Source organism: Galendromus occidentalis, unplaced genomic scaffold, assembly GCF_000255335.2.
Source record: "Galendromus occidentalis unplaced genomic scaffold, Mocc_1.1 scf7180000077477, whole genome shotgun sequence".
In the NCBI taxonomy this organism is placed as follows: domain Eukaryota; kingdom Metazoa; phylum Arthropoda; class Arachnida; order Mesostigmata; family Phytoseiidae; genus Galendromus; species Galendromus occidentalis.
In genome coordinates this window covers 157,672-180,089 of record NW_003805465.1, presented here as the reverse complement: position 1 = coordinate 180,089, position 22,418 = coordinate 157,672, and the positions used below count along the sequence as shown (strand labels likewise).

Here is a 22,418-nt window from a genome sequence, read left to right as displayed (position 1 = left end):
ACCGCTTTTAAACGTAGCCCACGCTACACTCGTCACTAATTGTGAATATAGCGGAGCGAGTCCATGAAATTCATGCTTCTCAACCGAACCTTGAGCTCATTCCCCATCTGAGTTTCCAAGTGTCGACTGTCGACATTCGGAAACTCCGGCCGAAAATCGTCGGCGCATGAAGGCGAGCGCTCTCCTTGACTCCAAGAGTATAGACGAAACACTTCTCTCAATGAAAATCAACGAGCTCCGGAGATTTTATTTACTTTATATATAAATTCGATTTATTTACAATCATACTTCAGCACCACGCGGGAGGCTCGATCATGACATGAACAGGTTGCAGAAAGCCATCCCCAAGCAGGCGAGCGATACCCAAGGACTCAGCCGCTCTCCTACCCGAGCGAATTTCCAAAAAGTTCCTCGCAACCTGTTGAGGAGGAGGAAAATCATATATAAACAGTTCGCGGACCGATTGGACCGATAGCTCGACTGGAGATCTCGAATAATAATCGGCCCGAACAATCGAGCTCAAGTCGGCAAGAAAACAGACATCATACTCACCCTTGCTTATTTTTGTCCAGGAGAGACGGGTACAGCGATCTGACGTAGGCGCAGGTACAAATCACCAACAAGATGACAGTCAGAAGCGATTGGAAGTTGAAGATTGCAGACTGCGACGGCAAAGGTTCACATTACAAGGGATCCACGCGACACATACGCTTCGACGAGACAGCGCACTCGGTTCAACGGAAAAGTATTCCATTCACCAAGTGTTTTGTTCTAAGAACCTGTCGGAGACATTTAGCCCAAGTTGTGTACTGGCGCTTTCATGTCGACTCAGTTTCCTTAGTTATTCTAATGACTTTGATTCCGCTAGATCCGCTATCCTCGCCAGAGTCCATCGATCTCTTGCCGAGTACGGCCATTTTGGCCTTCTCGCCATTCGACAACAATAAAGCTGCAGTTTGTTTTCCGGGATTGCTAAGAATGATGCGGATCAAATCGCTCGTGTCTTCAATTGGTATCTGATGCCTATTTACATTCACGAGCCACCTAACGTAACTGCCAGCGGGAACCATGTCGATCGACACCTCACGAGGAACCATGATGGGTAATTTCCCTTTCGGCTCTATCGAGAATATTTGTGGGTTGTGCGTCATCCAGTGAAGATTTTCTTCGGTCAAGCCGGTTCTGTTCGCTACACTGCTCAGAGCTGCGCCACTGAGGCTTGCGAGCTTGTTTTGCATGTATTGTAATTGTTGGGCATAGAGTTTCCTGATTTCGTCGGTCTCGGGCTCTTCCAACAACATCTGCAAATGCCGAGCTTCCGCCACAATGAGCTCGAGTTTCTCGGCGTGTTGGCTGAAGCGTTCCTTCAGAGGTTTGGGTGGAGGTTTCTCGGCAACAACTTCGACTGCGTCGGAATTACTCTGCTTCCGGAAATCGTTGATTGTGTGAATATGCTCACAAATATGAGGCTGATCCTGCCAGCAAGAAGAACAGGTGAACTCATGGATACAGAGCGAGCAGCATTGACATCGGGAACCACAGCTGGGATCACAGGTTTTCCCGGTATTCGTCACGGTGAAAAGCTCCTCGTTACACTTCAAAACATACTCCTTGGCTTCCGCCGTTTCAAGGCTTTGTTGGCTGTCGGTGTCTTCCGGGGTGGCTTCAGTCTTGAGTTCGAGGTTCTCGATCTTATAAGGCGAAGTATACGAAATCAGGCTGGTGAGGATTTTTTGTCCCCAGCGATTCATGACCATGTGATCAAGAAAATGGAGCATGGTGGTGTGCTCCCGCTCGAATTCCTCGTGGATTTCCGCGCTCTCTTCTCCCATGTAGCAGGGAGCCCAGAGCATCGTCCGGTTCACGATCACGGTATCGAAATAGTCGATGAATATTTGAGGAATGTTATCGGTCGCGACGACTTCTTGTATTTGCGCCAAGTTCTTCGAGAAGGCTGCGATAGAGATCGGACACCGGAAGATGCCATCGAGCAGACACCCGATATTGTAAACTTTGCTCGGCTCCACCAAGTGTTGGAAGAGCGCTAGTTCCATCATGTTTTTCATGTGCCATAGATTCACTTGTTTCTTCGGAACTTTGTCCCCGCCGAAGGTATGGATGAACTGGACAAAGTACTCATCGTGATCGTCCGAAAAGAAGTAATTGCAATGAAATCTGCCTGTTTGTCCAACCACGGCATAATAGAACGTTTGTATGTAAACCTGGGGCTTGCTGGCGCTAGTTATGAACCAGGCGAGAGGGAAAACAAAATTCGTGTCATTCTTGCGCACGTAGCAATTCATGGTGACGATACTGAAACTGAAATGACAGACGGTGTCCATGCAGACGGCGATGATACTGTCCGAGTAATCGTTGAACGTCTCGAGCTGGTTGGGCGTCATGAGAACTCCGTAGAATTCCGAGGGATCCATTCCATCGGCCTCTGAATCGACGGGCTTGTGAACGAGGACCACATTGGGATTGCTGAGGAGCAGGAGCCCGACTGCTTCGAATAGATAACTGGCCACCACCTCGCTGAATTGTTTTCCGAAGCACTGCTCTATGTTCCGAACGTCAGAGGATGCGATGCGGGCTAACGGCGTCGTAGGATCGGCGAGTTGCTTGAGCATCTCTGCGACTCGGTGCGCGGGTTGACCTAAGTTTATGAAGCGTGCGATCCGACAACGGTGCATGGCCAACAGAGACATGAGCTGCTCGTCCGTCGCATGACCATAGTGCGAGACGCATCCGTCGACTTCGACCGATCCGTTCGGCTTCTCTACGGCTCGCAAATGCACCACGCATTGGATACCGAGCTTTACGGGACCGTGCGCGCGTTCTTTCCTCATACGTACGGATGTTGTTTTCCCTCGACATTTCCCACTGCGATGGCATACGAAGTGCATTCGAGTGCCGGTTTTGACGAACTGCTTCGTGCCGCAGGTGCGTACGAATCGAATTCCGGACGACTCTTGGAACTCCTCCATCCACGCGTAGAATCGAGGAGCGGTTGGCAATACGACCGAGATGTGTTCGAATTGGAGCCCATGATGATTTTCTAAATGACTACATAGTTCCGCTTTGGTATGGAATGACGCTTCACAATTAGGTTCCAGGCAGCTCTGGTCCTGCGAGGCCTTCTGTTTTATCCCGGTGTGGACTTTACGAACGTGTGTCCGTAAGCCATCCCGAGATTTGTACTCTCTACCGCATTCAGCGCAATGGAAAACATCGACGTTTTCGAGAACTGAGTCCGAGGCACACACTAGAAGGTGGTGCTCATTACTCTCGGCGAGCTCTAGACCTTCTAGTTGAACAGTCTCGTACTCCATATTTGCGGAGTCGCTCTTGTCCTCCTCCATGTGGCTCTGACACTCGAATCGTGCTGTCAGTGGGGCGCGTTGCGCTCGAGGAGCTCTTTCAAATATCAATGAAGTCGGGATTTAGCACGTAAACAGTTCGGCACTTAGCGACAATGGATAGAGATCGGCTCCGAGCCAAGGCGAACGTCGGGGAATCTTTCTGTAGACTCACGGAACACCATTTCACGAATTTATGCTCCCAACATTCTGGCCGAGGGCTCCAGCTGAATCTTTTCGCAACATCACCGAATGATGCTAACTCAGTCAGCTTGCGAGCAACGCCATCTTGAAAACACAGCTTCGGAGAGTACGGCGCGGCCATGACACACCACAGTGGAACAGCCGGGGTATCGGGTTCCTGGGGGTTCCGACAGATTTGACAGCGCAAATAATGGATGTTGCCAAGCTCGATGGTGTGCGAGCTTTCGAGACAGATATTATCCCGAGCTGACGGAGACAATCCGTCACTCTATCGAAAGCCCACTCATCATGAGCAGGGTCGACGACACTTTGTTCGAAACCGATTGGAATATCACGGCAGATCCGCGGGAACACTTCTATTTTCCGCTGAAAAAATGAAATCGGTCGAGCATCCCGGAAGGTACTCACCATTGTCGAGATGAGTCTCAGTCAGCGATTCGGAGTTTCAGGTGTTCCTCGGCTGACGTTTCCATTCAACTCTCCCGCACATCTGTCTGCCCGAGGGGTCGTCGAAGTATTCCGAAATCCTGATCTGAAAGTCTCGCCGGGGAGTTGATCCAAATGCCGAAAATTTCATCTCCTCGAATTGAACGAATGAAGGAAAGTCTCCCCGTTATGCGAGTCGGGAACGAGTTCGCGGAGGAGCCGTCTCCGCGTCTACAAGGAGAGAGCTTTCGAGATTATTCGGTGTCCTTACACGAATCAAAACAACGACATTTGTCAGGAGGAAAGCTTTGTTGCGGTGAAAGACACTTCTTCGGCTAGCGGGAAAAGTTCAGTGAGACCGAGAAAACTCCCGATCTCGGGGTCAGGATATCTTTCGCGTCCTCAAGAAGCCTTTGTGCAGTCCGAATGGCAGAGCTTCTTCTCCCAAAAGGTTGGCGGCGCGAAGAACAAGCTAGAAAGCTAGGATTGTCGGCCGGCAAAGTTGACGTCTCCTACTACGGGTAAGTTTTCACTCCTGGATATTGACAAGCTCTCTAGCCGCTCCCCTCGAAGGGCGCGATTGACGCCTCATAAGAATATTTCGAGATCTGCGGACTCCATTCCGTAGATTCGCACTTGAGACGGGACTTCAGGTCTCTTGAGACTCTCCGAGTCGGCGTTTTGGCGATCGGAGAGCTCTCGATGCCTCAGATCGATTTCGTATAATATGACGCTCTTTCTACAGACCCGACGGCCAACGCTACCGGAACAAACAACAACTTGTCAAAGCCCTCGGGAAATTCGTGGATCTGTCGGCCTTCGATTTTCGCACCGGCAAGATCAATCCCGCGCTTGTACGCAAGTCAAAACAGAACAAGCAGAAAGGTTATCCAATCTACGAGTACCTTCGGGGATTGAAACCCGAGGCATGTCTCGTCCCACCTATAAGACAGACGGCGTCTATTTTCAAGCAACCGGTAACTTTGATCAGTAACAGAAATGAATCCACAACGAAGCACGATACCAAACATGGAGTTCAAGAGAAGAAATCGAAACAGGTTCGTCCGCTCAGTGTTCCCGGCTGTAGAATCCGTGAGAGGAAAAGGCTCGGAATCGATTGAATTCCCCCGTTCAATGGTACCGCCAGAATACGACCTCATCTGTCATTCCATTTACAGCTCTTCTGGGAGCGACGTCTGCAGGGTCTGAGCGCGTGTGATCCGCACGCTCATACGGTTCAACCATTCGACCTTCCCCGCAATATTCGAGGAGTCTCCCAAGACTTGTCGCAGGACACCCTCCTACGCAGTGTGGCGACATACCTGCACATCACTCAAGGGCCCATCGTTGGTCAACTCAACGTCAAAGGTCAACAGGACAAACATCCAGCGGTCTACCTAAACCCAGACCAGCCCCTAGTCCAGGTGAGCCGAACTTCTCGAATACGTTTAGAGAGAGGAAATCGCGTCTGGCTGACCCTCATGTGGTCTCTCGACCAATTGCAGGAAATGATGGGACATTCGATTTTTCAGACCCTCATTGTGACGGACGATGACATTCGGAGACAAGAGGAGCAAGTGGTTCTCGCTCGGAAGCAGCTTGAGAATGCATACAAGGAACTGCGAGAAATCTAGACGAAGTCATTATCATCATTTCTATGAGAATCTCTGGAAGTGTATTTATGTGGAGACGAGTGGAGCGCGCCTGAGAACGGGGCGAGGGGCGCATACCCCCGATAGCTTCCGACTGCTGTACAGTTTTGGAATTTCCGGAGGAGCGTTTCACCATTGTCCACCCTCGACTCTCCCGCGATACTCAAACTGATGCCGCCGAGAGCGAGTACTTTATGAGCCTCGGGGCCTAATCCCCTATTCCGTATTCACACCAACACGCGGGTAGCCGGTCTGTCCTCGCAGCGAGCCTCCGACTCCCAGAGTTCTAAGGCAGGGGTGTCAGACTCAAAGTTTTCCGGGCTACATCTCAGCCCCGGTGGAGCCCACAGGCCGATTAGGCTTTTCGTCGCATATCCGAGAATACATGCCCTCCGGAGCGAGGAAAGGAGGAGAAAGGGGATAATCTCTCGAAAATACATGATTCCCTATTGCCGAAGTCGAAGTCACCCAAATCACTGAACCTCCCCCCCTGAACGGAGGGCATGCTTCTCTCACTCGTGTGAAGCATGCTCGCCTATTTTCCGAGTTCTTCGTCGGATCCTCGGGCAACCGGCGAAGAGGATGATCCACCTACTCACGCGGAGCTCACGTTTTGCCAAAGTATCCATTCGAAGTCTAATTCATGCTGAGTATTGTACATGGATAGGGATCGCTCAATGGCTCAGAAAACTTAGGTGTACCCGTAGGCTGCCCGTTTATTGAGCATGTCCGTCTACCTATGAGAATTTCCAAAACACGACCGTGCTCGACAATCCGAGTTTGACAGTTGGTGTTGGAATGGGTACGGTATCCTGTGGGGACTCGGAAAGCCTTGGATAGAGCCCGTGTGTTCGACGTACCCATCCGTCGTTTATGCGGACGCTAAGATGGGGAAATCCCGGCTCCATTCGTCGGTCTGTCAGACTACTCATGCTGATAGAGGGGGCGGGGGAATGGTGAGCGCTCGAAGGGAGAATATGCGGCTCTCATGGGACCTATCAGGAAAGACCTCGAGGTTTCTGATTGAAATCTTCTGTATATTGAACGACCCGAAAAGAGCAATAAACGAATAACTGGATTTGAGACACGACCAATGTGAACGGGAAAAATTGCCTCCGAATGCGATAAGCATGAGCCGTCGAGGAGCGATTGAAATTATCTAGGCTTTATTGGTTCTAGGCGAAACGCCTTGAATCGATTGCTCGTAACAATGTACATACACTCGCAGAGTTTCTTTTCTCAACTTTCGGAAATCAAAAAACACTGCATCACTTCTGCTTTTCTCTGATCTGGAAAGCGCGCATGACCACTGGCGACTTGAAGTCATGTTGACAATTGTTGTAGCCCATGCCTGAAACGAAGGGTTTTTCAGTCAGCTCCACATGAACACGGCTCGTTCCTCTTGTCTTTTCCGTCGACAGAAAAATCGTGATCTCACCAAAACCAGCCCCAGTTCCGAATATCATGGGCCAAGATTTTCTCTTGAACAGGAGGAGAGAGGCTACGATACCCAGACCGAGGCCCGACACTGTTTTGATGCCGGTGTCCGTAATGCAGCGGTCCCACTTTTCCCCGACGATGTTTTCGGAGTTCGTCATTTCGGTATCGGAACGAGTTCAGCAGGATATCGGGCTGAAGAGAAAAATTATAAGCTCAATTCACACACAGCTCTGCATCAATATCATCTGCATCGAGCCGGTCGTCCCAATCTGATACATATTATGTGATGTTAAGACTAATGACAATGCTCTCACGCCCGTCAGAGCCGTCTGATCGTCAAGTTGGCGAATTCCGCGCTCTGATCGCTGTCTAGGAATTCCACAGGATATCGCCGCTCTCGGACATCGAATGTCGGCGGTCAGAACTCGAAATTCTACCCCTCCGGAAAGGGCAGGATATGCCACGGACGCTCGGTTTAGAGTATCAATCCCCCGCGGAATTTACATGTTCAGATCACCGCGAATAAAGAGCGCTAATCGCTAGAAAGCAGTTGCCACCGAAACTCACATGAAGGGTGACCGGACTAGACCACGGGACGCTCGCTTCGACGTCGAGCTCCTCCGTCTTATTCGTCGGGCTGCGACTGGAAGAGCCGGGACGAAAATTTTCGTGCCGCTTTGGAGGAGGAAACCGGCGAATCGCATTTCTTGCGTCGCATTGCCCGCAGTGAACATCATGTGAGAGTGAGACAAGCAAATGGGAACATGTTCGCTTCCATCATTCGAGACCGTCCCTCTCTAAAGGCCTGTATCACGCCTCCGACGAAGACCGACGCAGAGAGTCAAGACGCAGAGATCAGCATCATCATTCCCTTCCATTGTGTTCTCGCGCTCTCTCTCCAAAGTCTCCGAGCAAATTATAGCGTCGTCTGTTACGGAACTGAGAATAACAAACGCTCGCAGCGAGTCCCCGCTATCTTGTGATTTGTTCCCTTGAGAGAACGAATTGCATTCATTTCCCATCGTTCCCTGCGCAGAACCCATTAGAAGTGAGGGCGCGAACGAGACGGTCCTGAAATTCTCGAAATTCTCCGTGCTGGTGGGAACAAGCTCAACGCGTCGGTGTCGTGTGTGTCGACAGCAGCTACATCGGAAATCGTTCAAGATACCCGAGTGTCTCATCTTTGCTGCGGCTGCTGCTGCTGTTGTTGTTGTTTCGTCACCGCCGGCGCCGAGTCCACTAAAACGACACCGACATTATAATCGTCGCTCTGATTTCGTGAAAAATGCGATAATTGCACTCAATCGGTGAGTAGACATTGGCTCGACATTTCGGCGTTACGCTAATCTATGAATATCAAGCCTTTCCTCGGGTGAACCCATCTGAGCTGAAGTTCATACCTCATCGGGAATCGACGGGAGGTCGGCTAGTTGTGATCTCCTTCGATACTAGATCATTTGATCCATGTATCTGTCCTTGGGTAGTGAACCCTAGAGCGGATCCTATCCACTTGAATCATGAGGAAGATTGGAAGCTCAAAAATTATCGGAGCCGTTCGGCTCTAACCTTCCCGATAATGGCTGCGATGAGCAGCATCTCCATGTCGTTCGATTGGATTTGCATGCCCGAGAGCTATATGCGAAGCGTCTTCGGAAACATTGTTTCTGTTCCTACCTGGAGCTTCTCCTCAAACTCCTGTTCGCTTCTCCTGTTTGTGATGATCGATCGGTGTCTCAAAGTTCTCGCTAGCTAAGCGAGACAGCGCGACCGTTCCTGATTGTCTCGATCGATTATTATCTCCGTCGTGAATTGAGGGCTGTGCATACAAAAACTTCCTGCCTTCCATGATGTTTCTAATATCGTTCCGGGGAAGATGCTTGGTTTCATATTGCGATGATGATACGCAGGGTCCCCACCTCATTCATCTGGGTTCTTAGAGGCCTGCGAATCAGAACGGAACTATAACAACAACTCGTTTTCAGGTAATTGATCGCTGAGTCGATCGCCGTGCTCGGCGTGAGCATGTCGGTCCACTACAAATTCAAGTCCTCGAAGGACTTCGATACGGTAACGTTCGATGGACTCCACATCTCCATCGGGGAGCTGAAGAAAAACATAATCCAGCAGAAGAAGATCGGGAAGGGGGCCGACTATGAGCTACAGATTACCAATGCTCAAACGAAGGAGGTGTACGAAAGTGATGAGGTTCTCGTGCCAAAGAACACATCGGTGCTCGTCTCCCGGATTCCGATAGTGGGCGCAAACAAGAAGAATTGGTGAGTACAGATCTCCAGACTGCGATTCCTTCCGTCGTTGCAATATGACGAATTTCGTGGTTACCGAAGATATGCCCTAACTGGAGCCCCTTTGAATTTTGCAGGCATCGCGAAACATCGGACGCGGACGCGCTTTTGGACGCCGAGGTTGCTGCTAGTAGCGTACGTATTCTGAAGGAAACTTGGAAATGGACGAACTTCCTTGATGAGAGTGGAATCGGTCTGGATGATGATGGAGAAGCACTTTCTGTTCTTCTTTGTCTCGTTCGATGTGTCACATCATCACCTAGAATAAGTAGTCACCCGAATCCAATGCTTTTGACGCCACCGGCAGTATGGGACTCAACTGGTTGAGCCTCGACCGACTCGAGTTGGGCTTCTGTGACTCAGAGTATGTTGACTCGGTAGATTTGACATCAGCTGTCGTCTGGAAATGTTCCTCCCGCTCCTGGGAACTTTGCGCTCGTACTGACACGGATCGAATCGGATCTTCCGAGACCGATATCGGGCTTAGTTATGATCGCAACTGTGGGCAAATAACTGCTTGCAGAAGAGTTCCCACTGAAAAGCACCGAAACTGCGCAACAGAGACTCGACTCGCTCACCATGTCGAGATCGATTGTACTGAGACGAGTTGACGGCAAGCGATGAAGCAAACTGACGGCATCTGCCGTGAGAACATCGACGGATTTGCTTCAAAACTCCTTGTACTCGACTGAATAATTTCCATCGAGCTCTCTGACTCGGAGGGTGTATGACTCCGAGGCTGGAAGTATGAGGCTATCCATCGGGCTGCGGATCCGCCGATCAATCCGTATCCAACTCCGAATACAATGAAAGATTGCGCTTCTCGAATTTGTCCATCCGAATAAGTCTGCTTGAATCACAGGCGAAACTAGAGAGCAAGCGATATTTCGATGATAGCTTCTTCCTTAAAAGAATATTGATAACAATAAATTGGAGGCAACTATTCCTGACGAGTTTTGTATCGTCGAGATCAGACAATGTGTTTTAGATCCGGAGACGTCCATTTCTCGAGGGTTGACCGGACTACGTATCGATGTATATTCCTAACGAATGCCGAAGTATGTATCGAATAATGTCTTATCGAATTGAAGCTTAACTTACGACATTATAGGGCGGCACTTGGCGCTCGACGCTCCTACTTAACGAGATTCTATTCCAGAGTTTCACTTCCAGACACTTCCCCTGCGTGAACTTTCGTTTCCGAACACAACATATCGATTTCTTTTTGATTTCAAGCCATGATTCTCTGATTTTTTGTGCGATATATGGGTGGGAACAAAGCACGGGCGGGCACTGTTCCTAAAGCGGGACAGTGGGGCTACTACATACTTCATTTTTTATACATTGTAGGCCGATTCCCATGGCGCAGCGGATAATCTCAAGGTTTGTTTGATTCAGTTCGTCATCGCTCGCCTTCTTCCTTCTATTTGGTTTCTTCTCGTTCCCCCAGCTTGAGCAGAACCGCGACGGCCGTTCCAAATGGGTGCGCTGGCTCTCATGGTCTATTCTTGATATAACATCACGTCTATGTGCCTCCTCATTATCAGGTCGCGGATATCGCTGCATCTTCTGCGTCGGAGGAAGACAAGATCAAGGCTATGATATCGCAGTCGTCAACGGAATTCGACTCGTCCAAGTTTGTCAAGAAACCCTTCGTTGGTCCACCACCTGCTTCATACGTTTGCTACAAATGCTTCAAACCTGGCCACTGGATTCACAAGTGTCCGCATCCGGTAAGTGAGATCAGCGATCGACTCGCTTTCGAGATCATCAAACGGCGTGGATTCGAGTCTGAACGTTGTTTCAGCCCGCGGAAAAATCTGCCATGCGTATTGAAGTCAAACGGAGCACGGGGATCCCGAGGAGCTTCATGAAAACTGTGGACGATCCGACTCACAAGGGTGTGATGTTCTCCACGAATGGAGAGCTTGTGATTCCAGTCCTCGATGCGTAAGTACCCTGTCAGATCTCGCATATTCACGTCGCGAGCTCAGAGCCCTCAGCAGATCTCTTACGTTGCTCCTGTCGCTCACGTTGCAGACAAGCCTATAAAGAGAAGAAAATCGAGAAGCCACCATTCGTACCTGATCTTGACGCAAAACCAATCGTCGAGGAAAAAGCCCCTATACCAGAGGACCTACAATGTTGGATCTGCAAGGACTTACTCACAGATGCGGTTCTGATACCTTGTTGTGGAACTTGCTTCTGTGACGAGTGTATTCGCTTCGCGCTCCTGGAATCAGATCACCACGAGTGTCCGGTGTGTCACGAGCTAGATCAGACTCCGGATAAGTTAATTCCCAATCGCTTCCTGAGGAGCAAAGTCAGCCGCTTGAGAGGGAATCTGCAGAAGAAGAAAGAGGACTCTTTCCCTGCCGCGGCACCTACCGCTGCCGCTGGCTCTGAGGATACGAAACCAATTCTGAAAGAGGAATCATCTCAGTCGAACGATGCGGTTGTCGAAATCAAGCGAGAAGTCAAGACAGAGCCGCTCCCAAAACAGCCGGAGGTCGCCGCTGATCACGGCGATGACTTGGCTTCGTCGCTCAGCCCCGACGATAAGTGAGTTCCTCCTCTGATTTTTTCCAGTCTAAGGAGATCATTAGAAAGGAGCTCATTACGTCAAATGTTTCTGGCACGTTGTCCTTACCTTTTCGTTCGTCCGCAAAGGTCTCAGAAAGCAACGTCACCTGAGCATCATGACAAGGAAAACGCCGATAAGTTCCGCGATAAAGAGAAAGTGGAAGTTCTCTCAGGAGAGAGAGATTTTCGCGAGAGGGACGACCGATGGCCTCCGCGTTGGAGACCAGGAGATCCTAGGGATTCGAGAGAGCCTCGACCGTTTGACAGGGACAGGAGGCGATATGTGAGTACAGACTCGATATGGAGATAGAAGAGGAAGCTTTTCGTCGAGCGGATCCTAAGAAACTGGTCGAAGACTAAAGCTCGAGTTATACACCTTCATAATACATAGGCGATACTCATCGGCGGATTTAATTCGTATCCACAGAATTCCGACTACCCTCCCCAGGATCGTTCCCCACCTCGGTATCGTAGAACCTACAGGGAGTTTTCACCTCCGCGGAGGGGCATGCCGAGACCTCCCGATATACCAGGCACAGAGAACGGTCCGTATCAACCACTCAATCCACCACCGATGCCTTTCCCTCAATTCGCGATGCCCCCGTCGGGCTACCCTCCCCAACCGCCCAGTCAACAGCCCCCACCACCAGGTATATTCATTTGATACGATTCGTCCGAGGCCAAGGCCCGAGCTCGACTCCCTTATCTTATCGTGTTTTCCGCGGGCTCCAGGTCTAGGTGCGCCGATACTACCGACATTCCCCGTCGGCTTCCCACCCATGGGAATGATGCATGGTATGCCGATGCCGATACCGTCGAAGCAGGCTCAACGTGAAGCTCTTGAAGAATTCGAAAAGAAATTGAGTGAAATGCGGCATGGCCGAAGAAGAAGATCTCCTTCTCCGATGCGTCGTAGGAGATATTCGCGGAGTAGGAGTCGCTCGTTCTCGCCCCGGGGCGCGCCACCGAGACGGAGGAGCCGATCGAACTCACGCGGTAGAATGCGAGGATCGCCTACACGACGAAGGTCTAAGAGTCGCTCGCCGTACGGAAGATATGCGAGGACTCCATCCAGGGAAAGAGAACGCGGAGACAGGTTCCGAGGTGGAGGATCGCCCGAGTACACCAGACCGCTCCAATTGAACTCGCGAAGGTATTAATCGGCACCATGCCCTTTCGGTGTTTCTTGTGGATATTTATTGCCCGAGTCTTCAATCCTTCATCGGCAAACGTCTTGCCACCGTTGCTCCTGTCGCTCTCGTCGTCGTCGCCGCTGTAGTCGTCGCTGTCGTTGATGTCGTCTCGAGGAGTTTCCCTTCTTTTGCATGGACTCTCCATGTGACGAGTTCCTCTTGGAAATCTGTAAATGGCGCTCACATGGTGGCCGGATTATGGTGTTAATATTTTTGCCGCCATCAGGAAAACTGTACCTCACTCGACGAAGAGGGCAAATTGCAAGAGCGGGATGCGATACAAAGATCTAAGTTTTGAGCCAAACACATTCGGAAGTTATCTTCGGTTGTAAGTGTGTTTCTCGATTTGTGACCACCACTCGGCCGACACTCAAGCGACACTGCAGCTTCAGACTCCGGGTGCCTCATGCCGTTCCGGACGCTTCGCTCGACCTTGCTTAGGGATGCAAAATTTGCTTTTCAGGTTCTCCCCTGGCAGATCCCCTCCGAGAAGAAGGTCCACAGAAAGAAATTTTGACTCCCCCTCGAAGAGGTCAGCACCCTCCTGCTTCGCTTGCACCTCGCATATTCAAAACCCCTCCCAAGAATTGGCTGATAATAATCGATTGTTTCGCTCTTCAGGTACAGGGAGAGATCCCGTGATAGGTCGATCAGTCCACGCGGGGTCAGACGTCGCTCGAAATCCATAGGACGCCAGCGACAGAAGTCAGGAACGCCTGTCTCGTTGGAAGCGAAGCGGACGACGTCCTCCACAAAAAGTTCGTATCTCATGTCTCTGATCTCGAGCCGGATTCTGACTCAAGACACGTGCTGCCGTCGTTCAGTTCTCGATTCACTCTCCGGTGTGTCCGGCGACAGATGCCGCATGCTCCCCAGCCACTGATCGTTCGAATCGTTTTCCACAGGGAAATCTTCGCCTATCGAAGCGTCACCTACCGATAAGAAGAAGAAGAAACGCAAGACCAAGAGCGGTGAGGAAGACGTGGAGAAAGATCGGGACGGCGGTAAGAAAAAGAAGAAGAAGGAGAAACGCAAGAAGACCAAGGATGTACAGGAGGCGGATACCACCCAACCCGAAAAAGAAGACCGAGAAGGAAGTGTTCCTGTTGTGGCCAAGATCGAAGACTCAATAGAAGAAGGAAAGCTTCAAGACGAAACCGAAGAGAGCACACTACCGAACAGTCCGGACGAGGGCGCCAACAGCGTCCGTGGAAAATCTGCGGACCGTAGTCCGCTGCTTGAGCACGATAATTCAGCATCGCATTCCAAAGGCTCACCAGACCAAGAGAGAACTCAGAAGATCCCTTCACCTGAACGACCCGCTGTCGAGAAATCGAAGTGGGAACGTTCGAGCTCAAGCGAGAGAGAGTCTAGTCCAGTCGCTCCGTTGGCCGCGCCGAAAACGGAGCTCAAATCCCGCATCACGTCGGAAGTCATCCAGAAAGCCGAGACGGCAATCGCGTCGAAGCCCCCGCGTATTCAACCGCCGCCGTCGAGTAGCGGTGTATCGAGCAAGATCATTTCGTTGAAACCCATAAAGAGTCGTCTCGGCGAACAGTTGAAGGAGAAAGACGTTTTCCAACATCATCACTCTCATCAGCAGCAGAGTGAACAACATCAGCGGGAGTCGCATCATCATCATCATCATCACCACGCGTCGCAACAGCATGAGCAACAAAAGTCGCATCATGAAAAAGAAAAGGATTCACAGAGCACACCCAAAAGAGACAACAGTATACAGATTACGATCCATAACGACAAACCGAAGCGAAAACCGATACGGCCGCCATCGCCGTCGCCTACGAGAGACGGCAAGAAACTCGATCGGAAGAAAAGCGTCGAGAAAGAAGATCGACGTGGCGCTGAACGAGACAAGCAGCACCGGGCCAGTCCCGAGAGGGAGAGTAGTCGCGTGAGGAAAGATCAGGGTAGTCGAGACGATGGGAGACGACGAGAAGAGCCAAGTCGAAGCGATCGTCGGAAATCCCCCGCTAGGGAGAAGGAACGTGGCGTTGTCACGCAGACGACTTCGTCGAGACCTCGGAGCAGGTCACGTGAAAGAGATCGACGCGAGAGGAGCCGTTCTTTCGAGCGTCGGGAGCGTGACAGACTGAGGGAGCGTGAGAAACAGCTGAGAAGAGAGCGAAGGAGACGTGAAGAGCTCGAGAGGGAGCTCGAACAGAAGAGAAAGTGAGTAGACTCCTTCGATTTAGCGATTTCAGTCCAAATTGGCCGTTGGAGGCCTAGAAGGATCCGTGTGATAGTGTTCGGCAGCGTTTGAGCCCTTCGATGTTTCGTTCCAGACTAGAGGAAGAAATCGAACGGGAGCGACGTAAGCGGGAGCAGCTCGAGAGGGAACTTCAATTGAGTCGTCGAGAGAAAACACGAGATTCTCGAGACGTGTCGCGGACCTCTGACAGCAGGGATAAGAAACGAAGGAATCGCAGTCCTTCTCCTCCCCACAGTGACCGGGAGCGCTCATCGAAACGATCCCGAACCCCGCGGAAAGAGATCGAAGAGAGAAGACCAGCGCATAACTCCCAAGGTCAGAAGGCTTTCCTAAGTGCCTCGCTGGTGATTGAATATTGTATATTCAGTATATCAGAGTTACGGATACTAAGCATGAGTACTGACGAGCTTCAATTTTCTTTTCTCACCACAGGTGACACTTCACAAAACAAGAAGACTGTCGATGACGAGACACAGAGCGCGCCGCCGGTCAAAAGCGCTCCTGCGCTCGCCGGCCACGATCTGGATCTCTCATTTGAGCCGGATTACGACCTGGATGTGGAGCCAGACAAGAAATGCTCACCGGTCACCCCAGAAATTTCGGAGATGTCGGCCACGAAGAAGAACGAGCGGGACGACAGTTCTGATTCGAGCTCGTCCTCATCCGATGATGATTCCGACGGTGACGGGGATCGCACCAGACGGAAGAAACATCGCAAGCACAAGAAGAACAAACACAAGAAGGCGAAAAAAAGCAAGAAAGTTAAGAGTTGAGAAGATGACCGACGGACAAACCAGCGTCCCAACAGATGCACTCTTGAGCTCCATGATCCCCCCCCCAAGCAGAAGCTTGTTGTGTAAATAGCGACCTCAATACAGCTCGGAAAACCTGACTGATGTATTAGATACGCTTTTGTTGTTTTTCTCATGATGCCCATGATTCGAACGAGCGGATGGATTTACATCTCTCTAAAATAGTCGATTTTGGCTATAATCATCCTCCCAATGGCATCGAGAATTCGTCAAACTCGTGGAAGACTAGAAAGATATGTAATCGCTTTTCATTAATAAACATCCAATGATTCGTCTTCAAACTCTCGTTTTCGCTGCCAATCAGCCCCCGTCGAGCCAATTCCTGCTCTTACCCAGGACTCTAGGTAGGATCTGGAACTGGCATAGAGATCCATGAGATTACTCGTTAGTCGTGGGGAGACTTCCTTAACTTCGGACATTTGATATCTATCGTGTTCGCAGAAGCGAAGACCGACAACCACATGTACGAGTGAATGAACTCTGATGAACTTTGCCGCCGTCGTAGGGCGACGCACGGGCTAAAATGAAGATAGTGAAATCAAATCGATCCTCATCTCAATTCGATTCCTTATTGTGCTGCGCAGTATGAGCGCACGAGGCACTAGTGAAAAAACTTGCGCGTCGTCGGAGGCGGAATTAATCAATCTTTCAACTACACTTTATTCACCAGTCATAATGGGTCAAGACCGGGACAGCATGATGAAACTAGCATTTCTGTACGATGGATTTGATGAAATGACTGAGCGTCGCTACGTCGGTCAGCACATGACGCTCCTCAACACTTGAGCATGCGGCTTCCGGAGCGCCTGACCCGATGTTCCCGTACGAGATTATTCCGACCTACGGAGCGAGACGAGTATTCGGCTTACGACACGCTGTCCACGGCACGATCGGTAGCGCATACCATATCACTCGCTTACCTGATAGAAAACACCGTTCACGATTCGCATCGCGGGACCCCCGTAGTCTCCCTGTAAGAGCACAGAGGATGTTCGAAGGTCGAAGCTGAGTCGAATGATGTATGCCTGTCCCCACGATAGTCTCACGGAACTCTAGCTCACCTTACAGATGCCTGCAAATATTTTCGAAATGCATATCTTGCTTGAAGAATTCCCGCCCAACAATTCTTCGCACTTAGAGTCCGACGGTCCGAGTATCCTGCCCATGCTACGTTTTAATCTGGGCAACCTCTCTGCAAAACGCGAGCCACTCTGATTCAAAGAACATTGGGGGCGGGGGAAATCCAATGGACGAGATCGTCTTTTCCATGGAGTCGAATGGATGCCAGGAACGAATCAAACGTACCATCGTATCGGTAACCTGCTAGAACGACTGCCGACCCACGCGGGGAAGGCAGTTGTTCCGAGATGCAAATCGGTCGAACCTTGGGGTCGATGACGAGGTCTTCCGGCAAAGTTAGTATCCAAGCATCTCTGAATGTTTTGCCGTCATCGTTCTCACCCTTGTCGAAGCCGGGAGCGCTGCGGATTGATTATGAAAGGAAATCCACATATTTGAAGAGGCAGCGTATCTCTGCTCCAAACAAATTCGACCTCGCGCCGCAATCGATATACACACGATCACAGTGAATTCAGCGACTCGGCGACCCACCGATGGCCAGATTTGACTGGTGACCGATAACCATCTCGATACAGAACCAGTATATCGCGAATCCTGGGGATTGATGAACAATGAACGAGCTGAGTTATCCCCGTCTGACTGAGCCGCTAGTTTCGCACTTGATTCGGCATTCCATCTATCAGTACATTCACACGCGGCAATCGATGCAAAGCCGATATCATTCAAATCCGCATGATTGCAAAAGCGGGGGATCGGGTTAGACCTACGGCCTCTTGCAAAATCCTGCGGTCAGCACATGACGCTTGGAGATGAGAGTTCCCAAGCAGTAACGTTTATCTTTGTACATGAGGAAAACAATCCAGGGGAACTCGGTCTCTTCGGACGGAAGACCACAATCTGTGAATTTTGACATTCGTAGAGGACACGTGTTTCCCGAGAACAGCTCATGATCCAACAAACGAGGGCTACTTCCGTCGAGTACCTTCGATGTTGATCAATTTCTCCGGCTCCGGGGTATAACATCGACTCATTGAAATCACACCAATCAGGGAAACCAGGCTAAGGTACTCCATCCCTCCCAGGGATCTCTATCATCGAGAATATTGATTTCCAATCGGAACGTAGGGATCGAATTTTTCGAGCTCTCTCAGACGGAGCGTTTTCGGAGTCGTGGTCGTGACTGCTGCTTGATTCATTAAGTAAGAATGCTCCGAATCCGGCGTCACGATTTGCGAGGAAACTTGCGGTGCACGGGAAAATTTGGAATGGGAGCTGGAGAAGTCCAACTCCTCGCAAGGCACTTTCCTCTGCCGAACCCCCAGCGCCCTCCCCCGGAGACTTTTCGTCTTAGTTCGGGACGTAGAGTTCACCTCCCTAAGGTGAGCTACCGAGCCGGCCAGCCGGACGAAGGAGTTACTCAAAACTCTCGAGCCGATTCCGTGGCGTTCCAGGGACATGCATCGCGCACCGCTTGGCTTCCTTCCCGATGACTGACGACATCCGCATATCCCGCTCCTGGCGTTGTCAGGCTTTGTCAGGCAATTCCGCTGTCGACCCGAATTCGCCGCGATATCGTGGGAATCTGGGCGTGGAGCGGTCCGATTCGCCTCCGCCAATGAAGGCTGACGGGAAGGCTGCGTGGGGATTCCCCTTCGCTCTCGTCTGCAAGAGTCGGTGGTCCATGACACAATGATGACTTCTATCACATTGGTACGGGAACCTCATCAGCAGAAATTCTCACGGTGGTTTTTCAGCCTATTCTCCCAAGGTTGAAGCCTGGCGGAAACTTCTCCAAGTGATAGAAGTGGTAGGGTATCGCTACAAAATGACCCAGCTTCACAGTTTGTCAAGCTCAAGATGCATCGTGGAATCTTTATCAGAGTTCCGTGATATTGTTCGCGATTCGCGACACATGCCGCTTCACGAAGCAAAAAGGGAATAGTCGAAGACTCCCTTACTCCTCACTCCATTGGATTCGTGTGACTCTCCTCCGACTCACAGTTCCCGTAAAATATAGTGGCTTTCCAGACCTTAGCGCCAACACGAAAGTGTCTTCCCAGCGGAAACACTGGAGTAATCCTTTTTCGAGCGACTGAGGGAAGCTATACTCAACTTGAGTCGTTCCTCGACTTGAGTCCCAACTAAAGGCACCAATCATTGACTCAAGATGCGGTCGCACCATACTGTCATCTGTCATTGACATCATTGTATATATTTCGATTGAACTCATTCAGCTCGTGACGGGCCGACCGAGCTCTGGAGCCTGCAGCATACGTTCCTCCAGCGACTCGGATGATCGTTGCGATCGTCTGCGACTCCACCAAATGAAGCATCTCCGACTCCTGTCCATGAAATGCGCGAGCGATTGCACTGTTCTGCATGGCTGAGGTTAGCAATCAACTCGAGAAGGGATGTAATGCGAGAGATATCGATTGGTCCGTTGTGGGGATTCAGTTCGTAGCGGCAGCGAACGAAATAGCCGCGGAGCGAAGGATGACCCCCTGCACGGACTACATCCCAATACTCGGGGAATTCGACCTAGGCTGCCGGATCAGGGCCGGAAGTTTCAGCGAATTGTATCTCGTCACTCACAAGTCGACCGGACACCCGTTCGCCATGAAGATATCTTCGAGGAGTGAGAAAGCTGTCAGCAAGAGCTCCGTATATACTCCTGGAAACGGGGATTCCGACGAAGTTCCACGAAAAGCACTCGAGAACATAATGTGATTTGTGTGATTTGACTCTCACATATTCGGACGAGATGGTCGCAGCCCTGACCTACGCTTTCCTCATGTGCCGGACTTTCTGCTCCTTCCGAGCCGATCCCGAAGTCGATATATTTCTGATGGAACGCGGCTTGATCGAACATGTCGGATTTGTGGGCACTGAACATTCTCTTCTGATCGCCTTTCAGGTGACCCTCACACTCGGGCATATTTATTTGAGGAGTCTCATCCATCGAGACGTTCGACCATCGAACTTCGTAGTCGATGCTTTCGGCAAAGTGAAAACAGTCGACTTCGACCGCGCGAAGGTTTGCCGGGGACATTTTTCGAGCGGATCCTATCCGGTTTTTTCAAGCGAACAGCTAATAATGAGTTAGAGAGGAATCGTTGGTGACGAAAAACCGCGGTTATTGTCTGCGGTTAACCGCTGCCCCCCGTAGACTCCCATGTCGAAAAAAAACCGCAATTGCGGTTCATAACCGCGGTTGCAAAGCCTAGTGACTCAGCGTATACGGCTCCGGAAGTTCTGAGTAATGAGAGCGCAATTTCTCCGGCGCGAGCCGAGAATCGGCGTTGTCTTCCACGGCGAGTACACCTAATTCTATTATTTACAGCAAGCTTGAGAACATGGAAATGAACAAATCGTTCAGGCGGGAGGACTCTCATCCACGTAAAAGCAGCGGCTAACCCTCCACCGGGAGGAGGACGAGCATTCTCCCGGGCGGTTCGGACCCGGAGTTCGCGATGAGCTCTTGTAATGGTCTGCACCGAGTGGAAGAACTTAGACAAGTCGGGGTTTTTGATGATCGAAGGAAACAGTTTGAGATCGGCCTCGTCGAAGACGTAGAAGACGACGGAGAAAGAGTCCCTTTTGCCTGCACTCGAGCTCTTTGAGCTGTACTCTACGGCGAGCTTGGGAAGTCCGAAGAACCTCATCCGCGGCATCAGCGTCAGGCTCTCCGACCCGAGAACCTCGCATCATGACATCATCTGTTTCGCTGAAATTGAACGCGCGGCTCGAGTGAAGCGAACTGGTCGTGAGGATCATCAATCGCGCTCAGACCCCGGACTGAGAGTCGGAAAGAACTTCTGAAGGATCCTGATCGACCCATAATCTTCAAATGCTTTCTGAAATGAAGGGAAGTTATTCGTCAGTCCATTCCGAAGAAAACTAGCTGTTGCCGATATCAGCGTCCCAGACAAGGTCCTCCCTTTGGTTGGATTATTCATCGGGTACGCGCTCGAGTTCCCCGATAAGGCTTTAATCGTCTACTGTACCAGTCTGAAGAAGATGGATTCGCTTGCAGGATGCTTCCAGCTACATACTGATGCGTGCATTCATACAGGAGTGGCACTTGTCCGCAACTCCCTCGATCGAGATATCGATCCAGGACTATCCGGTATTTACTAATTCTTTCATATGTTCCCCATTCGAGCGGTTTCTTCATTGACATCTGCTCTATATATATATGTACGTACTTCAGAGATTTCTCAATTTCCGAAACGGAAAAGTTGAGATCTCAGCGGGTGCATCTGAGATTGCTCCAGGGCACAACGGTTCCTTCGTCTGCTCGAGGCTGAGAACGACGCAGTTCCATAGCACCTGTCTCTGAAATAAGTCATGGTGTCTCTCGCTTATACCGGAAGTGCTGTTGGGAGCATGCCTCCAAGGGTTGAACGGATGTCCGATGCTGAATCAATGAGAAATCCGAGCCATGCGTGCTCAAGCAAAGGCGGCAGGATTATGCTCATCAGCAAGCTTCCAGGCCTTAAGTCTGCATTTGATATGACTTGGAACCTTGCTATATATAGTTTCATCTCATTCCCACCCGATCAGACTTTCTGACGCGCACCTTTAAACTCATGCCACAGACTCGGTCGTATGCGACTCAATAGAAGAAGATGCTTCGAGTATCGAGTCCCCTCTTCTATTCAGACGCCTGTCTGTGACGAAGCCATGCGTCGTATGAGACGCGTCGCTCTCCTATCCGGTGGGAGGTCACTTTTCCCGATGGTTCCCTCATTCTAGGTCGTATTTTCCACACTCCAAAAGGAAATGTGTAGAAATCTCTGTAGCCCTGTCATTTATGTCCATCGTTCGCGCGACGTCAGATCTCGGGAAACTCTAGGCGAGTCTTATTGTGAATCCGGCGGATCCACGCTCTTTGGTTGGACTACTCCGAGTTCCCTCGTGACGTCATGACGTCTCAAGTATAGCTCATATGAGGACGTTCGGCAGGATTCTACTCCGAGAGACGTCTCAAGTTCACGGATCCTGCTCAATTTCGACAATTGCGAGAGACACTCCACTCGCCTTTTCCCCGCAAGGTGTTGAACTCCAGAACGGCAGCTCAGAATGAGGGATCCCGCAAAGAGATTACAGTGGGACCCCGTCCTGTCAGACTCAACA

The 22,418-nt window shown here is 50.7% G+C and overlaps 5 protein-coding genes across 6 annotated transcripts; 2 read left to right on the top strand and 3 right to left on the bottom strand.

Moving 5' to 3' along the window:
- Positions 1-312: 312 nt before the first annotated feature.
- ksh (transmembrane protein 167A-like protein ksh) lies at positions 313-3,650 on the bottom strand. The gene is made up of 3 exons (XM_029111955.1): positions 855-3,650; positions 553-662; positions 313-418 (listed from the first exon to the last, which is right to left on the bottom strand). The coding sequence occupies exons 1-3, from the start codon at positions 3,360-3,362 to the stop codon at positions 313-315; spliced, it is 2,724 nt and encodes a 907-aa protein (XP_028967788.1). The 5' UTR covers positions 3,363-3,650.
- A 658-nt stretch (positions 3,651-4,308) lies between these two features.
- MBD-like (methyl-CpG-binding domain protein 2) lies at positions 4,309-5,623 on the top strand. The gene is made up of 4 exons (XM_003745081.1): positions 4,309-4,510; positions 4,735-5,047; positions 5,168-5,413; positions 5,522-5,623. The coding sequence occupies exons 1-4, from the start codon at positions 4,416-4,418 to the stop codon at positions 5,621-5,623; spliced, it is 756 nt and encodes a 251-aa protein (XP_003745129.1). The 5' UTR covers positions 4,309-4,415.
- A 1,165-nt stretch (positions 5,624-6,788) lies between these two features.
- Positions 6,789-7,682, bottom strand: LOC100902072 (MICOS complex subunit Mic10). 2 transcript variants are annotated; one of them, XM_029111987.1, is made up of 3 exons: positions 7,649-7,682; positions 7,080-7,273; positions 6,789-6,992 (listed from the first exon to the last, which is right to left on the bottom strand). In XM_029111987.1, exons 2-3 carry the CDS (start codon positions 7,237-7,239, stop codon positions 6,910-6,912), a joined length of 243 nt encoding a protein of 80 aa, XP_028967820.1. In that variant the 5' UTR covers positions 7,240-7,273; positions 7,649-7,682; the 3' UTR covers positions 6,789-6,909. The 2 variants fall into 2 exon arrangements, with proteins under 2 accessions (XP_028967820.1, XP_028967821.1); XM_029111988.1 differs by lacking the exon at positions 7,649-7,682 and adding an exon at positions 7,396-7,629.
- Positions 7,683-8,013: 331 nt separating this feature from the next.
- On the top strand, positions 8,014-16,163 carry LOC100898471 (E3 ubiquitin-protein ligase RBBP6). The gene is made up of 16 exons (XM_029111954.1): positions 8,014-8,388; positions 9,064-9,357; positions 9,462-9,519; positions 10,735-10,767; positions 10,932-11,117; positions 11,192-11,334; positions 11,425-11,946; positions 12,055-12,250; positions 12,395-12,625; positions 12,666-13,120; positions 13,624-13,692; positions 13,782-13,918; positions 14,066-14,786; positions 14,874-15,350; positions 15,464-15,705; positions 15,823-16,163. Exons 2-16 carry the CDS (start codon positions 9,104-9,106, stop codon positions 16,161-16,163), a joined length of 4,065 nt encoding a protein of 1,354 aa, XP_028967787.1. The 5' UTR covers positions 8,014-8,388; positions 9,064-9,103.
- Positions 16,164-16,907: 744 nt separating this feature from the next.
- Positions 16,908-18,355, bottom strand: LOC100898323 (serine protease 41-like). Its single transcript, XM_003745079.1, has 7 exons — positions 18,265-18,355; positions 18,050-18,179; positions 17,814-17,876; positions 17,508-17,683; positions 17,264-17,394; positions 17,123-17,173; positions 16,908-17,042 (listed from the first exon to the last, which is right to left on the bottom strand). The coding sequence occupies exons 1-7, from the start codon at positions 18,353-18,355 to the stop codon at positions 16,908-16,910; spliced, it is 777 nt and encodes a 258-aa protein (XP_003745127.1).
- Positions 18,356-22,418: the final 4,063 nt, after the last annotated feature.

Coding starts and splice junctions, on each gene's coding strand:
- MBD-like (XM_003745081.1), top strand. CDS start 4,416: ATGGCAGAGCTTCTTCTCCCAAAAGGTTGGCGGCGCGAAGAACAAGCT. Junction 5,048..5,167: donor AAGAGAAGAAATCGAAACAG/GTTCGTCCGCTC, acceptor TTCCATTTACAG/CTCTTCTGGGAGCGACGTCT. Junction 5,414..5,521: donor CAGACCAGCCCCTAGTCCAG/GTGAGCCGAACT, acceptor TCGATTTTTCAG/ACCCTCATTGTGACGGACGA.
- LOC100898323 (XM_003745079.1), bottom strand. CDS start 18,355: ATGGAGTACCTTAGCCTGGTTTCCCTGATTGGTGTGATTTCAATGAGT. Junction 17,395..17,507: donor AGCAGGTTACCGATACGATG/GTACGTTTGATT, acceptor CGCGTTTTGCAG/AGAGGTTGCCCAGATTAAAA. Junction 17,174..17,263: donor TATTTGCAGGCATCTGTAAG/GTGAGCTAGAGT, acceptor GTGCTCTTACAG/GGAGACTACGGGGGTCCCGC.
- ksh (XM_029111955.1), bottom strand. CDS start 3,362: ATGGAGGAGGACAAGAGCGACTCCGCAAATATGGAGTACGAGACTGTT. Junction 663..854: donor GCGGATCTAGCGGAATCAAA/GTCATTAGAATA, acceptor TTGCCGTCGCAG/TCTGCAATCTTCAACTTCCA. Junction 419..552: donor CTGGACAAAAATAAGCAAGG/GTGAGTATGATG, acceptor CCTCCTCAACAG/GTTGCGAGGAACTTTTTGGA.
- LOC100898471 (XM_029111954.1), top strand. CDS start 9,104: ATGTCGGTCCACTACAAATTCAAGTCCTCGAAGGACTTCGATACGGTA. Junction 11,947..12,054: donor TCGCTCAGCCCCGACGATAA/GTGAGTTCCTCC, acceptor TCGTCCGCAAAG/GTCTCAGAAAGCAACGTCAC. Junction 12,626..12,665: donor CCCCACCACCAGGTATATTC/ATTTGATACGAT, acceptor CCCGAGCTCGAC/TCCCTTATCTTATCGTGTTT.
- LOC100902072 (XM_029111987.1), bottom strand. CDS start 7,239: ATGACGAACTCCGAAAACATCGTCGGGGAAAAGTGGGACCGCTGCATT. Junction 6,993..7,079: donor CGGAACTGGGGCTGGTTTTG/GTGAGATCACGA, acceptor CCTTCGTTTCAG/GCATGGGCTACAACAATTGT.